This window comes from Mirounga angustirostris, unplaced genomic scaffold (assembly GCF_029215605.1).
Source record: "Mirounga angustirostris isolate CCGP_5_RB_7025 unplaced genomic scaffold, mMirAng1.0.hap1 SCAF_13, whole genome shotgun sequence".
Taxonomy (NCBI): domain Eukaryota; kingdom Metazoa; phylum Chordata; class Mammalia; order Carnivora; family Phocidae; genus Mirounga; species Mirounga angustirostris.
The window spans coordinates 60,978,592-60,996,271 of NW_026991721.1; the positions used below are offsets into that span (position 1 = coordinate 60,978,592).

Sequence of the window (17,680 nt, forward strand, 5' to 3'; positions counted from 1 at the left end):
TTAGGGCTTTTCACCCCCCGCCCCCCCCCTCCCGCTCGGAACAAATGTTTTCAGCCCCTCCTGCTCATGCTGGAGCGAGGGGGAGGGAGGGCGCCTGGCTCTGTTTCACAGGTTTGCTTTTTAAGCCGAAATGCAAAGTCCGCACTCCTATTCCCTTGCTTTCGCAGGCAGCCCGGGCGCCTCGCACTCCGGGCGGTCCCGCGCCAGCCCTTTGTCTGGCTGTCTTCAAACCGGCCAGACTTAGCTCTTCTCAGCCCCAGCTCCTTAAAGCTTTATTGTAGGGGGTAGGTAGAGGCAGCTGGGCCTGAGCTTGTCACACCCAGAGCTCCCAGTGGAGGGAGGCCAGCTCTGAGCAGGAGGGCAGTGCCTCCGTTTCTGCCCCGACCTCCCCCAGCCCGGCCTTCCCTAGCTAGAGTACCTTGGGTCGGGTGTGTTCTGGGGGGGACGGAACCCCAGCCTTGCACATGTCAGCTGCTCTTTAATGAGTCCTCGCTCCGAATTCCACGCCGGGGCTGCCTGACTCCCTGGAGCTGGCGTCTGCCCATAATAAGTTGACCTGGAAGGTCCCACAGGCAAACAGCTGATTGAATCAAACCCATTCCTCAGCAGAGGGTCCGGAGTGGGCGGGGGGGGGGGGGTATGTGCGCTGGGGTGGGGCTGGCGTAGGCGGCTCAGCAATATTGTCAGGCAGCGTTTGGGAGCCCCCTTGGACCTGTCGGCCCCTTCAGCATCGTTAATGAAGCGGGGGCAGGCAGAGGCACCAGGAATATTAGTCGGGGCCCCCGGGTGGGCGGGTCTAAGGAAGGCTTGTGCCCAGGACCTGCCCCTGGCCACCAGGGGCTGCAGAGCTTTATTGGGATTTTTTATTAAGCCACCTCTTCCTGCCCTCGTCCCTGTCCCTATCCTGCTGCTTGTGCTCAGAAAGAGGAATTCTGAGGGCTTTTCTGAGCCCAGAGGTGATTCGGGAAGCAGTTCTTGCATCCTCCTCTGCCGACACTGGCCGGGACCACACCATCTGCCCGTGTCCTTCGCTCTGGACTGGAATAAAAGCCCAGTGGATGTCTGACAGACGGTCCTGGGCATCCCCGCCAGGTACAAAAGTGGAAGGGACCCCAAAAGTCTGGCTAAGAGCTGGAGGTGGCCCTTAGAGTTGGGGCGGTGGGGGGGGTGGGTCAGTCAGCCTCTCGTTTGAACACCCCGACGGGCAGGAAGCTCACAGCACTGTGGCAGCTTTCATAACGAGAAGGGTCATCCGACCCCCACCCCGTGTCTCCCTCGTCCCATAAGAGCCACTCAGCCAATAACAGCAATAACCATAATGGTATCTAATAGTAGCTGAACGGCTGTGTGCCACACGATACCAGAACCCTGTCACGCTTCACCTCATTTAGTGTTCCTGCCCGACGGAACCGAAGCAAGGTCACTGGTGAGAGCAGTGGCACGAGACACGACACCCCGCTTTGCCAGACCTAAGCCCTCGCTTCTGGCCCCTCCGCTCCACAGTCGGGAAGCCTCGGCCCCGCGGCTGCTCTCCCGCAGGGTAAACCAGCTCAGTGGCGAAAGCTGCTCCTTGTGCCCCAAGGCCTCTCTGCTGGGTCCTGTCCTGAACCCTCTTCCTGAAGTCCAAAGCCCAGAGGTGGTCTGGCCAGAAGAGAGCGGAGTGAGTCTGTCCCGTTGCACATGCGAGACACTGTCCTCTGCGCATCCAGCCTGGCCGGCTGTGAGGTCCTCCGCAGGGGGCCACCACCCTCTCCCCACCTCCTGTCCACCAAGGTTCAGACTCCCTGTTTTGAAAAGGAGCTAAAAAGATCATCTTCTCCAATTATCTGAATTTTAGAAGAATTTGGTGTGATCTTCCCCAAGCAGGTTTCCTACAGCCCCGGCATCTGCTTAGGGACCCCTTCGCTGGGCTGCAGCCTTCCTCAGGGAGTTAGGGGTATGCGAGTTGGGAGGCCTCCAGCCTGGAGGTCAGTGGGGCTGCATGGCCCTGGCTCTACCCTTCTAGGCCATTTGAACCCCGTTCTATTAATGTGACCTTGACAGGACCCTCAGCCCTGGCAAGCGTCCCTTGCTGGGTGCCCTGGGGACTGTGAGCCACACTGGGCCCTTCTGGGAAATTTCTTCCAGTTTCTTCTTTTGTAAAGAGGAGGAGGGAGGAGACCTGCCCAAGGTCACCCAGCCACACGATGGGGCCAGGACCAAGTCCTGTTCTCCTCTGCCCCTAGGGAAGGGCCATTGAGTATTTGGTAATGGATCTGGGAGTCGAAGGTCACACTTGGCTCAGAGGTCTAAGGTCACCTCCTGTCAGGAGCTCGATTCTGAAGGCAGTGCCACTGGCTCACTGGTCACCTCGGTCAGGTTGCCTGGGACCCTCTTCTCATTCCCATGTCCACGTTCTAGGAGTCAGTGTTGCTTAAACCCCAGCCCCCTGCCCCCTGTCGGTCTTTAACATGATGTTATCAAGCTCTCAACGGCAATCCTTTCATCAGATGGGACAACTCAGGCTCCGGGGAGCAAATCTCCTTCCCGCTGGAGCCTAGGGTGCTGGCAGCGGTCTGACATTCCTGACTCATCACTCAGGCTCAGTGGCCTTGGGCAAATCACATCTCTCTGAATATCAGTTTCTTAGCTGTCAAGTGGCAGAAATAGTAAGGCTAGTTCTCATTTCCTGAAGTTGCTGGGAGGACGGGCAAGAAGAGGCTCTGTGCTTCTTCCTCTGGAGTGCCCAGCGCGATGCTAGGGCTTGTGAATGCCACAGGACAAGTATGGGCTCCTGCAAACAACAGTTTCACTACGTAGAAAGGAATTTAAAAACGTATTTTGGAAAGCATGTATTATGGACTGGCAGAATAGAGGTTACCTTTCAGGGGTAGTGACTGGAAAGGGTACTAGGGGTTCTTAGGGTGCTGATGATATTCCTTTTCTTTGGGTTCTGGTGACCTAGGTGTGCTTCTTTTGAAAAACCATGGGGCTAAGCATTTATGATTTGAGCACTTTTGTTTACACCTCAATAAAAAGCATACTTTAAAAAGGCCATATTATGAACTCGAATTAGGAAGATGTGTGTGAATTTTTGTGTGTAACCAAACCTGAGAGATAGACACATTTTGTGCAAGCAGTGGACCACACCCCTCCAAAGCTCCTTCTGATAACCAGGGCCCTTCAGGGAGAAAGTGTGTGGCTCATACATGGTGTCACTTGGTGCACGGACAGGGGCTCCCAGTGGCTTGACTAATAATGATGGTTTTGGGCTCCAAGCCTGGGGGTTATTCTGGGGCCTGGGGGAGCCCCCCAGTTGACACAGATAGGCTTTCATATCTCCTGTAGGCAGGACCACCTGTGAGCATCTGAGTTTCAAAAGACTCATGTCCTTTCTAAGAATGGAGAGTGGGGGATGGGCAGCCTCAGGCTGGGGCCAGCAAAGGCCCTGTGGCAACCTCTCCCCTGAGCCCAACCGTCTTACACAGGGTGACTTAGATTTTACTTGAGAAAAAGTATCTTAGCTACATAGAGCCTGGGAGGGAGGGTGAGAGAGGGAGAAAGTCAAAAGGAGACAGAGACCGAAATGTAGGAAAAGAGAGAGGGAAAGACGAAGAGGAGACAGGGCAAGAGTCACAGGGGAGACACAGAGAGCGCTGACAGGGAAAGGTCTTTTCAGTGGGTAAGGCTGGTATCAAAGCAGCCAGCGTGAGGCATCAGAATCCCTTTCATGTTTCCAAGGCCAGGGAGAGGAAGGAGAATGGCTTTGAAGGCTCCCCCAGCAGTCCCAGCCAGGCCATGCCTTGGAGCTAGGGCAGGCTGCACTGCAGGCACCTTCAAGAGCTTTCAAGAGCCTGTCTAGCTGATACCTCAGCCTGAGGGGACGAGAACGGCAATTGCCAGCTTTTGCCTGCCTGCCAGTTGACCCCTTGCGAGTCTGCCCTCGGGCTTCTGCTGGGCTCTGGCCCGTGCACAGTGGATTCCCAGTTGCCGCCTGCCCATGCATGGCTCCTCCCCTTGAGCAACAGAATCGGGGAGGGGATGAAATGCAGGGCTGGACGGGATTGAATATACTGCTGCATATGGAGAGGACAGCTACCTCTCACCTGCAGTTCAGGGCCCTCCTTTCTGGCCCTTAGGTGAGGTGAGTGCATGGGTCTGATGATAGTCTTTTGAGAGGAAAATCAGGAAATTGGCCCTTGCACCCTCAGGCCTGGGGAGCTGTTTATGTCCCGAAAGCCTTTCTGGGCAGTGATACCCAAAGGCAGGGCCAGCGCCCCATCTGAGGACAAAGGAAAAGGTCCTCTTTTCTGAGTGTCTTCTCCAGGTCTAACACAGAGGATGGGGGTGTAAGCAGTTCTTCTATTGAGGGGTTCAACTAAGCACCTGAAATCAGTATGGGAAGCTGGAAGATGTGGCATGAGATTTTATGTGACCGAAACGTTCCTTGTACCACACCAAGGGGGTTCAGGGAGTACAAGGCTTCACCTTTGGAGTCCTTTGGAGACGGTATAGTAGAGATGCTTTGAGCTGTAAGTAACAGGAAGTTACTGCAAGTCCCGACTCAAAGGGGCTTGAAGAATAGGGACATTGGAAGTATGGCGGGGCCCCAGGTATGAACTACCAGTGGTGTAGTGAAGCTGTCAAGGATGTAGGAGTTTCCCATTCCTCCATTCTGTCTCTTTGGGGTCATTCTGCCTTCCTGGTTTCCTTTGTGGTCATAAGATGCTTCCGGTGGCAAACAGGGCTACCTGTTTTCCTCATTCACATATGAAAAGAAAGACAGAAAACCTCTCCTCCGATCATAAATATAAGTCCTTAGTCTGATCAGAACAACTCGGATACCTACTCGTCCTGGACCAGTAATGGTGCAGAGTATATACACCCTTTCCATATAGACTGATCATCTGCAGAACAGAGGTTGGGACTTAACCAAATGTGCACCACAGAGGGTGTCTTGGGGAGATGCTCCTTTGAACAAAGATGTTCATGCTTTGACTCTATCTAGTTCAATCTCTCAACCAGACATGCATTGCTTCCTCCTGGAGAGAGCTAAGAGAAATTCACCACTGCAACAAGCTGATTCTCACCAGAGGAATGCATATGCCTCCCAGTACCCTGATTTTAATTTCTCTCCAATAATTATGACCCAGAATTACTGTGCTAGGGACGTGTTTGACTCATTTCTGCCCCTGCTTTCACAGAACCCTTCATTCACAGAAAATGCCCCCCTCTACCACCCCGAGTCATTTGGGACATTTGGCACCATTCTCAATTCATCTCTATGAGCCCCAAATGTCTTCCCTGGTAATGGGGGATTGAGGAGGTGGCCACAGTCCATCTCAGCTCATAAGACATTCTTTGCCTGATGTGTCTATTTTTCCTTCGGCCATTTTATTCTCTGTGCTGGAAGAAGCCCTAGGAACAGATCATGGGTGAAGGTGCTTGGAGGGGATCTGGGAGGCTGGATTTTCTGAAAAGGGAAAAAGCAGACCTTGGAAGCTACGGCAGGTTGGAGCATTTCACCTCTGCATCCCCAGGACGGTTCTAGTATATGTTTTTGAATGGATACAAAAATAAAAAAAAAAGCCCAGCAGGGGCTCATGAGAGGAAGTCATGCAAAACTCATTTCTCACCTGGGCAATTGAAACTGCAGGTGTCCCCACCCTGGGTGTCTGCTCCCTCTGATTCTCCCTTTATATCACCCCAGAGTGATCCTTCAAAGAGTGCAGATCTGATCATGCCTTGTTCCAGTTACAAAGCTCTGACATTTTCCTGTTCCTCGAGGATAAAGGCCCATCTCCCCAGGCCAGCAGGAGAACCCCCGCCTGGGCCCTGCCACTCTCCTCCAGGACCTCTGCGTCTGTGTGCGGGCACACGGGAACTCGGGGCCATCCTTCACCCAAGCTCCATCCTCTCCCGCTTCTGGGCCTTTCCCCACTGTCTGCTGTGCTCATTCTCCCTTGTTTGATGTTCCAGTGTCCTTCCCCAGAAACTTCCCCACCTCCTCTGCCTTCTTTCTGAAGCTGTCAGGACACCGACCACACTGACTTAGGACTTTTTCACAGGCTGGCTCCTCACTTTCCTCCTTCCCATGAGAGGTTTTTTAGGGCAGGGACCCTGCTTCATTCCTTTTGTGCCTCTCTGGCCTTACCCTGCATTAGATGCTCAACATACAATGGATAGATAGAAAGATGGGCGGAAGGAGGAAAAGAAGGAGGTAAGGAGGGACAGTGGGAGGGAGGGATGAATGAAACCAATCCAACTTTTTTTTTCTGCTTAGGGCACCAGACAGCTATCAGGGATGCTTTGTGGTGTCCAGACTTTTGATAAATTCTTTCATAACCTCATCCATGCCTGTGACGGAAAACTGCATTTGACATGATACTACTCAGCTGTTTGAAGAACCGCCCCCAAAGAGCACTAAATAACGGTAATCCGATGGGAAGTACCTGGTGACCAGCCAGAGGGCTCTGCTCTGGGCCATGTCATGCTCAAGTTTTAGCCGACAGAGAGGTCCTCTCTGCTTTTACTCCGCATTATTGGCAGAGATGTCATTGAAAAACGTCACTCCATGTGCCGAACTCTGCTACCTGCAGAACCTTTCTGGTCTATCGGGCCTTGAGTTATCCCCCCAAAAAGGGCACCCCTACCTCGATCATGTGCCCAATTCTCAAGACAGAGACCATCCAGTGTCTCCATGCACCGCACCCCTTTGCTTGTCGCCTCCTCCCCTGCTTCTAGCCGCACAGCTGGCTACCTGCTGCACCCAGAGCTCCCCAAATACTGTCCCCACTCCGGGCCTTTGCACTTGGTTTTGTCTCAGCCGCAAGTGTCCTTTCTCTGTGTCTCCACCCAGATGAATCCGAGGCCCAGCTCAAATAATTCTGCTTCCCGGGGCCACCGAAAGCCTTCTTCCTTGGTACTCTTTCTTCACTGCAGGCTATAACTGCCCTTACCAAGGTAGAGCTTTGATAAGTGGTGGCCAGTGAGGTTTCCTGTGTGCCTGCAGGAAAGGACGTATTGAAAGTGGCCATGACTTAGAAAACAGAGGACTTGTGTGCCACGTCCTGCTCCAGAACCTAGAACAGCTCTTTGTGTCACACATCAAGGCTTTACCTCTTCTGTTCAGCTTCCCATTTCCTGTCCCCCACCTCAACTCCAAGCCCACTCCCCTGCCAGTGTCCCCTCTTGTGTTCCAACCAGTCAAGATTCCAGACCTCCCCCATACCTGTAAGGCCTCTCTCATCTCTCCAGCTATTCCTTCTGCAAGAAGCAATGCAGTCTCTGCTTCCTCTCAGGTATTTTGTGCCACATGGGCTGCCCCATTCAGAGTTCTCACAACATAATACTCATCCATTCATTCTCGTTACATATTGCTTATATTGATGTGTGTGCCTAGGCTACCACAGAGCAGCTCCCCTGTCCCAAGATGCTGAAGAGCGGACTTCAATTCTCTCCTCTGCACCATCTAGCTACATCACGATGTGGGATGTGTTTTATTTCCTCACCTGTAACCTCTGCACTCCCAGGGACGCTGCGAGACACAATACAGCAAAGGAGGTGATGCGGATTTAATAAGCAGAAACATTTTCTAGTACGGGGAGTGTCATTGGTCCTGTTGGGGCTAAGTTCCCAGAGGGTACAGACCTATGAGCTCAGGAATTTAGACTGTCCACAGGGAGCAAGGAGCCCTTGATATCCTCCCTTTAAAGCCTTTTCAGGCCCAAGGGCATTATTTTGCTGCACAAAGGGGCTACTGATGAGCGGTGGGGGTAGGTGGAAATGTGAGCATTCCCCTAGGGAATAAAGGCAACCAGAAGTGTAATGGGGATCTGGTCATCACCCAGATGGGTTCAGGAGCCTGGAACCTACATCTATTGTGGACTCTGGAATCTGTGCCTCTTCCTCTGTATGGAGTTTTTATTCTTGCCTGTTTCCCTGCAGAAGATCAGAAGGCAAAGCTTGAAGGTGCACAGAACTGGTAGAGCACGGGAAGAGGGGGAGAGGAAGATGGTGCCTCATGCTTCTAAGTGCTGCTGGTGGTGAGGGCCATTAGAGACAAGGGCAGCAGGCCTGAGACCTGCTTGGCCTGGGACTTGCACTGCAGAGGCCTTGGGGTCCCCAAGAGGGGGCAGATCATGCTTCCTTTTTCCCATATATTCATTCCCACTTCAACAGGTTCTGGCTCTGGGCTAAACATAGGTGTGCATCCACTGCTGGTGGGGGTAGGAAGAGAGCAGGTAGTGACAGCCCACTGCCACATGTCGCTGGGGAGGGGACTCAAGGGCTCCCAGAATGTGGGAGGGGGAGTGACCTCTAACATTATGTAGCAAAGCCCTGAATGAACAAAGCCAGATGAAGTCTGGAGCTCAAGTTAGAGGTCCTAAGTTAAAAAAAATGTTAGGGCATCCCCCTATGTGATTTAAAATAAATATAATGGCTAAATTGCAAAATAAAATTATATCCTTGAAATGAAACAAGCTTACATAGATGCTGAAATTAAGACAACCCCCTTGTAGTCTTTTTTTTTTTTTTTAAGTTTGGTTTTTCCACCTTGCAGGGCCCAGACGGGACAGAGGGAAAGACAAGGGTCACAACGAAGGTCACTGTTGGCATCATTTCTTGGAGTCAGAGGGGCCTGAGCAGGGGCCTCCCTTTATAAAATTGAGCTGCTTTTGGAGATGGTGAGCTCCTCGTAGCCCACATCATAATACTTGGAGGTGCTTTCCACCACCCCTTTCACTTTGTGCATGCGATCATGAGCCCAAGGGCTGAGGCTCAAAAACTCCAGGACCACAGAGAGCTCCAGAGAGCTCTGTGGCCCTCACTTGGTTCCCCCTCCCACAGGACATGATCAAATCTTAGATTTGGGCAGGGAACTCTTCCAGCACTGAAGCCCCAGAGGGGCTGGTGGCCACTATTCAGGGCTGGTTTTTCTCCCAACTCCTTAACACCGTCTCTCCACCCAACTCTCCAGCCTGAGCCTGTCCTGCCCAGTCTCCATCAGGCTCAGCCGTCCTGAACTCACTGGGACGTCTGGCTGGAGGGAGAAGAGCCTCAGATGCTTCTACCTCCTCCCTTCCCAGCAACCTGGAAAGACTTCTGTGAGGAGCTGCTGTCTGGGGAGGACAAGGAGCAGAGTCCCTCTTCAGATGGGAAGTGCATAGTAATTAGTTTTAATAGGGAAGGAGGGGTAGCCCATTTCATTGCAGGGAAATAGGATTTTTAAATCATTTAAAGAGCTGTGTCAGCTCTAAAATGGCCTGTGGTGGGGCCTCAGAGGGGCTGGTAATTAGCTCTCTTGTCTCTAATGAAAGCAGAGGAACAGGTGGAGGGGTCACTTAATGAATGCAGGGATTAGCTTCCAAATAGGCCCGAAATAAGTAGGCAGGTGCAGAAGAGGGGTAAAGGACAGGCCTGGGCCAGCTGGGCCCCAGGCTAAGGGGAAGCCAGCCCGTGGGAACTTGGAGAAGGGGTCCAGGGTCTCCTGAGTCCCATGGAACCAGTGCCCACCCAACCCTACCTTGTGCAAAGTGCCTTCCCTCCTTCACTGTGAGAGGCTAGGAGTGGATGATGGTCTGGGGTCCCCAGCCTAGAAGCAAGGGGCTCTACTGTCAGCCATGTTCTGGAAATCCACAGCCCTGCATGAGAGCCCAGGGTAAAGTCGGGAAGCATCAGAGGAGCCAAACGAAACAACCCTTCCTCCAGGGGGCACCTCATGCATGGTATGTGTTGTTGGCAGCAGACAGGGGCCCCCACACCTCAGCCCTGGGATGCACGGCCATGAGCAACCCACTTGCCTTGGCTTCCCTCAGGATCCCTGGAAGCAGGGAGGCCCAGTAGCAGGCCTGAGGCTGAGCCCAAGCCTGGAATACCTCTCCCCTCAGAACAGGTCAGCAGGCTGAAGGCAGTGAGTCTGGAGGAAGGGGAAAGGAGGACCGGTCATGCCAACCCCATTGTGCCCTGGCCCTCTGGGCATTGCCAATTCCTGCTTTTACAGCAAATCCTCTTTTTCCCTGGAAAACTGGTCATGTGGAGTCTGCAGAGAAACTGCTTTCTTGGTGCCTGCTCTATGGAGGGCAGTAACTCCAAGAGTTCAGAATAATTAGGCTGGGATCCCCAGAAACCATGGGCCCAGCCAACATATCCCAAGTTAGTGGCATCATGGGGCAGGGAGACTGGCGATGGCAGCCAAGAACCCAAGCCCAATGTCTTGGTACCTTCAGGAATCATATTTCTTGTTAACCTGGAAAACAAAGGGAGAGAGGCACTGAGCAGACGTCAGGGCTGAGCAGCACTGCTTTCCTCTAGGAACTGTGTGCCCAAGTGGGACCCGTGGGGAATGAAGGTCTCAGGATGCAGGAGACACAGCTGGGGACCAGGCTGAGGGCCAGAAGTCAAGCTCCCAACCCAGGCTGGCCTCAGTGTGCCCCTGTCCATCACTTCCTGTCTGGGCCTCAATTTCCCCAAAGTGAGCCCATTAGAGAAGATGGTCTCTAAAGGTGAGGAAGAAAAGATCATTCTTTCCCATTCTATCTAAAGCAGGTCTCTTTCCAGGCTCTCCGCACTATCTTGAGCTTGTTATCGATCTATTTCTTTGTTTGTCGTTGGTCTCCCCCATTAACTGTAAAGCCCACACAGGGAAGGACCCTGCCTGCCTCGCCCACCAGGATTTCCATTCCTGAGCACCCACTACCACGGCGGCCACGCAGCAGGCTGGCTTCCCGACGGACTGATAGTGACGCACTGGGGCCTGCCCAGGGACTGGCCGAGCTTCCCCGGGTCGGATCACTGCTCCGGCCCACGCTACCTCCGATGACATCACCTGGAACCACTCATCCCGTCGGCAGGCTCAGGCAGGGTGTGCAGTGAGGGACAGAAGTGCCCGAGTCACTTACTCTCCCTCTCTTACCCAAGGATCACCTTCTCAGCTGGGGGAAGGGTCGTAGAGAGAAACGGGCAAGGTGGGGCGTCTAGGGGCTTTGTCATGGGTACCGTCTACCTGTGTACTCCCAGGCCCACTCCTATGGCGGGGGGGGGGGGCGGTTTCACACAGGAATTCCCCAATTGCAACCTGGAGTCAGACCAGGCCCCAGTTCAGATCCAGTTCTATTATTTACTAGAATGACACTTGGAGCCTCAGTTTCTTCAGCTGTAAAATGGGGATGATGATAATCATCTCACCTCCCTAACCGAGTTACCGAGCAGCTGAAAAGGGCTGAGCGTGTTTTTATTTAGGAAAGCCTGCTCCGTTGGTCTGCCGGGCTGATTTCCCCCATAGTCTCAGGGTGCGGTGCCCCTTCCAGGGAGCGGCCTGTGGCAGGGAAGGCAAGAGGCTGCCGTAAGGGGCCCAGGCCTCCTGCAGGAGGGCCCCGGGCCTCAGAACCGGCAGACCTAGTGGGGCTGGGTCAAGTCCGTGCTCCAGCAGCAGCTACACGTTCCGGCGTTCCCTGTGAGCCGGCTGCCGTTGTGACAGGTACCATCCACGTGATGACTCATCTAAAGCTCTGCTCGGGGCAGTCTTGACTAAGTACTATCCACATCCCCCTTGTAAAGATGAGGAAATGCCTCCTCTGTAAGTGGGAGTGAAGTGGGCTGCTGAAGGCCGGGCAGCTGCCACGCAGAGGAGCTACGGGTCTGATCTCGCGTAATCTGGCTCCTGGCCACATGCCACCGCCATGCCACGCTGTCCTTTGCCACCACAGCTGCCCTCACCCCACGCCTCCCCGGCAGTTAGATTCTTCCCAGACCTGTTGCCCATTCTGTCTCCCTGCTCTCCTGCCCCATTTCATCTCTTCCCATCTGTCTCTCTCTCCGTCTCCCCTTTCCTTCCTTCCTTCCCCCGTCTCTCTCATCTCTCCCTCTCTGTTCCTTTGTCTCAGGTAAGCATGCCATCTCTGATCCCTAAGCTGTGCTGGCAGATCGGGAGGCAGGAGGTGGGGATCCTGGGTCATTCTGAGGAGCCCTCAGACCCCCTGTGGGGAGAGCCCCATATCCCCCAAGGGCAGCAGGGAGACTGTTACAACAAGAGGGTGCCCCGGGAATGTTCCTGCCTCTGTCCCTTAGCACCTTCAGACTCTCAGAAAGACAAACCTGCACTTGCCAGAACTGTAGGAAACCCCAGGTCCCAAAGGGGCTCCCCACTCAGGAGGAAAGAATGTAAATCAAGCCCCAGGCAGGAGCCCCTGGACCAGTTCCTCTCTGGAATCTAGTTGTACCCCCGGAGAAGGCAGGGGACCGAAGGAGTAGAGACCCCAACCCAGCGCCACCAGCTTTTCCTGCAAAGGCCACAAGGTCTGTCAAACCCAGTGCCAGTGGGATAGTGTGGAGACTGGGCTGTTGGGTTGGGCTGGGAGCATCTAAGCTCAGAGAATTGAGGTCCAGGCGGCACCCATGGGAAGGCTTGCATAGGTGTGCAGCCTGCCGGGGGGGGGGGTCTAGAGAGGAAGAAATTGGTATTTGGGGGAACCCACAGCTCAGAGGATTTTTCACTATGGTTCATAAAGGGAAAGGCTGATGCCCCAGAATAAAAACCATTTGGGAGAGTCCAAAATATTTGAATCCAAGTCTGTTTTCCTCCACGGGAAATAGGCTTTAAAAGCTCATTTCTCTCTGAGCTGCAGATTTCCTTCCTGCCTGAAACCTGGCCTCAGCTTGTTTCTTTTTCCTGCTACGGCAGTTGCGTAGTAAAGCGCCCTTCGCTCTGCCCACGTGTCCTGATGGATGTGCTGAGCAGCACCTGCATTCCCCTTCCTAGGTCTGGCCCTGAGCCCTTGGAGAGGGTCCAGAGGCAAGTGTCAGCAAGGGAGGTCGCCTGTTCCACGAAGCAGGTGCAGGTGTGAAAAGGAGAAACCACAGAAAGACGTGTGATGTGAAACTCGTGTAAGCACCAGCACCAGCACCAGCCCGGAGGGAGGGGTGGTGAGTGCTGGAGACCACTGGAGCCTCGGAGGGAGCTCAGCGTGGCCGCAGGAGCAGGCAAGAACACAGAGGTGCTGCTAGGCTGGGGGCAGACCAATTGGTAGGAGGGGCTACTGCTGGGTGACGAATACGGCAGCAACAGGAGGGAGCTCAGGAACAATCAACTTGTAGTCTACTTGACTCTTGGGAGTCTGAGAGATCTGGGATACCCTCAACCCTACATCTGGGGGGCAAGAGACTCCCACCCTTGTTGAGACAAGGCAGTATGAACCCCAGGCACAGGGATTACCTTGTCCAGGGGCTTCTGATTATCTAGCACTCTTGAGCTCTGTGTCGTGTGTGTGTGTGTGTGTGTGTGTGTGTTTCATCTGATTATTTTCTCATGATTAAACCAGGATTGACCAAGTATTTTTCTGGACCAACTGATCTTCACAGCAGTCCATCTTTATCATTCATTTTTAGGCAATTGTAGTTTTAGAGGTCATGCACAGTTGCAGCACAAAGCATCTTTCCTGAATCTACCCTCACTTGGTGGCAGCGTCCCTAGATGGGTGGTGCTGGGGAGCACTCCATGCCAGACATAGACAGTCAGGCTGTGACGATCACTGACAGCTTTAAGGGAGAAAGCAATTGTCTCCACGCAGAGATCAGACTTCCTAGGCAGAAATTTCACATGGGTTCTGCCGTGGGTCCTGTGCATCTCATGATGTGGGGCACAGTTTCTGGGGTGAGGCCTGGGAGAAGAGAGATTTCATGGTGGGCCGTGCAGCACTGTCAAGATTAGAATCAAACTTCCTTCCAAACACAGACTGTGGTTCAGCTTCCGGCCAAGGAGTGGGGCATAAGCAGGCACCATATTCCGTGGGTGCCAGGCCCCTTGTTAGGGTGTCTCTGACACAGGCCACCAAGGAACGCAGGGAGGAAAGATGGGGTCCCTCGGGCTGGCGAGGAAGAGGGGACCGTGCACAACCACCACATGATGTTCGTCCGTCCACACTGCCACCATCCACGTGGCCCGGGCTGTGGCCCGGGCTAAGGCTCGAGCTGCTGTAGCCTCTAGCTGTCCATGCTTGGTACTTCCTATCTCCCCGTAGGAGACAGGAAGTCTCCTGCTACAGCCCCAAGGAGAGCCGGGTCAGAGCCATTCATGCCCTGCACTTAACCAAGTTTCCCCTATGCCACTGTGGCTGGGGAGGGGGATCAGGCTTTTCTTGGGAGCCCCTGGGGCACTCCCCAGGAGCATAATCCCTGGCCCCAAGTAGCCCCAGCAGCCCTGCCCTGCTGCCTGCTACAGGAAGAGCCCAGCCTCCTCTCTGCCCACCCCCTGCCTTCCCTTTGGTTCCACACCAGTCGCATGTCCGCAAGGCCTGTGTGGCCTCTTCTTGGGAGCAGCTGTGGACTGCTGCGGGACTTCCCAGGCGAAGGGTCTCCCACTCAGCACGTCATGATGTCCAGGATGGTAACTCCAGCTCTCGTAAAAACAGCACTTCACAGTTTAGATCTCTGCCTCATGGCTGCCCTGAGAAACAGATGAGCCCCACGTCCTGGATGGGGACCATGACACAGCCGTAAGTGGAGCCATGGTTCTGGATCTGGCATATTCCACCGCATGTTGAACTGAGGAAGCCCCCTGGCAGGGTCTACGGTGGGCAGAATGGGGCTGGGGTCCTCCTAGAAGGCCGGCTCTGCTCTCGGGGGCTTTCAGAGGCCGGCTGCCTGATGTTGAGTCTATCTCATTGTGAGTGAATTAATTGTTGTGCAACCTAGAGCGGTGAGACAAGTTAATTACATAATTACTGCAAAACGACATGTTATTTCATGGCTGCAATATGGGAACTCTGTTGGAAACAATTGTAATTGCCCAGAAACTGCATTCGAGTGTCTCCGTTATCTCTCGATAACCATGTAATTAACTTGTGTTACAACTTCATCTGCAGTGAACTCTGAAGTTAGGAGTTGGGGGCCTAGGGGTGGGCAGAGCCCTCCTTGGCCTGAGGGCCCAGGGAGGGTCTGGCACGGTGTGTGGGGGGGGGGCGGGGAGTGTCCTGCTACCATTCAGGGAAATGATTCACTTTTCCAAGCTGAGCGAGAAAATTCCTCACGATAGACTCCAGCCTGCAAATTCATGCACTCCGACTCAGTCCCCATCTCACACGGCCACACACAGCTCCCCAGTTCCACAGTCACATCAGACACATCACACAAAACCCCCACTGCGGCCAGGCCGCCTGGCTCTTTGCCCCTCTTCTCTGTCACACAGGTGGGCGTGGCTCTGTCACAGAAGGGGGATGCCCCGCGGATGAGAACCCTTACCCCAAGATCCTTGACCCTAGCGATCCCTGCCCACGGATTGGACCACTGGGCACAAAACCACAATGTGGGGAGGTAGCCATGCTCCCACATCACTCCCAGTGGAGGAGCAGGCCTGGGGCAGGGTGACCTGCGGTTCCCCATCCAGGAGCAGGCAGAGCTAGAAGCAGTGGGCGGGCTCCATCCGCCCTGGGCTCTGGGGCCGAGGCCAGGCTGAGAACAGTCCCCGGAGGAGGAGAAGCAAGTGGCCTGACAGTGGGGGGAGCCTGTCCATACAGCCTTCCCCGTCCGGCCTTTGGATCCAACGAGCCCCTATTTTCATACCACCCAGTGTTGCCCTCGCGGGTGCAGGCTCTATGCTTGGTGCCGCGGCTGCCGCGGAGAGCAAGACAGCCGTCCTGCGGCCCGGGGGAGCCCGGTGCCCGGACCACGCCCAGGGCGGCAGCGGGCTGCTGGCCCCGCCTACTTCTGCCCACCCGCCCGTCTGCTCGCGTGTCCGGGTCGCCTGCACGGCGCGCGCAGATCTGTCCGCCTGCGTGTGTGCACTGGACGGGCTGTCTGACTCTCCGCAGTTGTCCAAGTCCTGCCGCTCCGCGGAAGGCGACCGGCCCGTCCCAGGTCTCCCTGCGGGCTTCGTCCTCACTGTGCTGGGCTCCACTCGTTTTCCTGGCTTTCTCCCTCCTCAAGGGCAAGGACTGTGTCCGATCCATGATTCATCCGCACGTCTGGTGCTTGCAGCGTGGGGCTGAGACAGAGTGGATTAAGGTTTGCTGAACGAATGAATGAAAGCCTCTAGCCTGCGTGGGCTGAATACAGGCCAACGGGATTGTTCTCGCTCACCCAGAAGAGCAGAAGGGTGGGCCCCAGAGCAGGCCCAAGCTGCAGGGAGGAGACAGCAAAAGCTGTCCATCACCCTGAAAGGGAAGAGGGTTTTGAGAATGGTATTCCCATGGTAGAAGGCTCAGGATTCGGGGTCTTACTGTGGGGGGAGATCAAGGCTGAGTTCCTGGCTGGTGGCCTCAGTGGAGGGCGGTCAAATAGGAACCCAGGGAAGGGAGGGTTTCATCTTGCCTCTCTTTATCTTGGGGGCCAGGGGAGGGGAGGACACCCCCAGTCCCACCTCTGGCTATGGGATGCGTGGGCTTGTCCTCTTCCCTCCAGCTTCTACCCCCTAAAGCCCACCTGGAGCTCCCCTGCCCTGCTCCATGTCCAGCTTTGGAGGGGCCCAAGGGAGGGCGCTGCTTCACTCCCAAGCAGAGGGGAGGGACCCCAGGTCTGTGTCAGTCAGGTGATCAACGCACAGTAACCTCCCCGGAAACATTCATAAGTTTAATCCACGCCAGTAATAAAATCGCATTACATTTCTCATAAAATAAATGTTCCCATTTATATACAGAAGACAGACTGTACAGGCCCAGCCTGGCCCCAGGAGGGGTCACACACAGACGGGCGGCAGAGGAAGGGCCGTCCCTCCCATCGAGGACGGAGGAGTTCTAATCGGCAGGAGAGTGGCTGGCCGGCCAGGCAGGTGGGCAGACGGGCAGACAGGCAGACGGACAGATGGGCCTGGAGGCCAGGCGCCGGGCATTACTGAACCTGGGATTCAAAGGTGCCATTGAGCTGTCCCTCCTCATAGTCCATCTGACACAAGATCATGTTGTTCTTCAGGAAGAATTTGTCTCCCACACAAAATCTGGAAAATCCAAGCAGGAGAGAGAGGCCATGGAGGGGTCCCAGTGGATGGTGGGGGCTGCAGATAGGCCCCAGCCCAGCCCAGGAGGTGGACATCTGAGAACTGAGGTCCTGGAGAGTTTGTTCCTTCAACTTTCCAGAAGGGATCCCCAAAGGTCTCATAGCAAACCTGGTCAATCACCCTGGGTCAGCCCAGTCCTCAGCCAGGCCCTGTAGTCTGGGGTGTAGGGCAGACAGACAGACAAGTCTGGCCCACAGTCGGGTCTTCCCTGGAGGGGTGGGGTTGGTAGGAAGGTGTAGGAATAACCTACCCCAGTCCCAGAGAGGGAGAAAGAGAGAGAAGGACAAAGAAAGAGAAAAAGACCGAGAGAGGTAGAAATGGGGAAGGAGGAAGTGGTAAAATGGTTGATTTTTCTATCCTGTTCCTTTCCCCAACTTAAGGGGATGACTCCATGAAACTCTTCCTTTGAACAGAATCTAGGTTTCCTGAAGCATCCTTCCAGGAGGAGGTGACCCTGTCCCACCATCTTCCCTCCCACCCAGAAAAGGCCTTGCTTTGCTACCCTCACCCCCCACCCCCAGTCCTTCTAAAGTATTGGAGGATTCAGCCCTTTCCCCAAAGATGTCCCCAGGGTGGCTAGGGCTTCAACCAGACCCCAGGGTCATGGGCCCAGTCCCAGCAGATCCCAATCCAACCACCAGGTGGCACTGCAACTTCACCGAGCCCTCTTAGTGGCGGGTCTGTCCAAGCCCCCAGCGATCCCCCTCCGTGTTC

At 54.7% G+C, this 17,680-nt stretch overlaps 1 protein-coding gene across 3 annotated transcripts in view; it reads right to left on the minus strand.

Moving 5' to 3' along the window:
- Positions 1-13,324: 13,324 nt before the first annotated feature.
- Positions 13,325-17,680, minus strand: part of LMO1 (LIM domain only 1) — a 43,805-nt gene continuing 39,449 nt past the window's right edge. For 2 of the 3 annotated variants that reach the window (XM_045894202.3, XM_045894201.3), the window contains one exon: positions 16,522-16,906. In XM_045894202.3, coding sequence (XP_045750158.1) covers positions 16,801-16,906 — 106 coding nt within the window. In that variant the 3' untranslated portion in view covers positions 16,522-16,800. Of the gene's footprint in view, positions 14,667-16,521; positions 16,907-17,680 lie in introns of those variants that run through there. The other variant, XM_054512075.2, reaches the window with a different exon arrangement.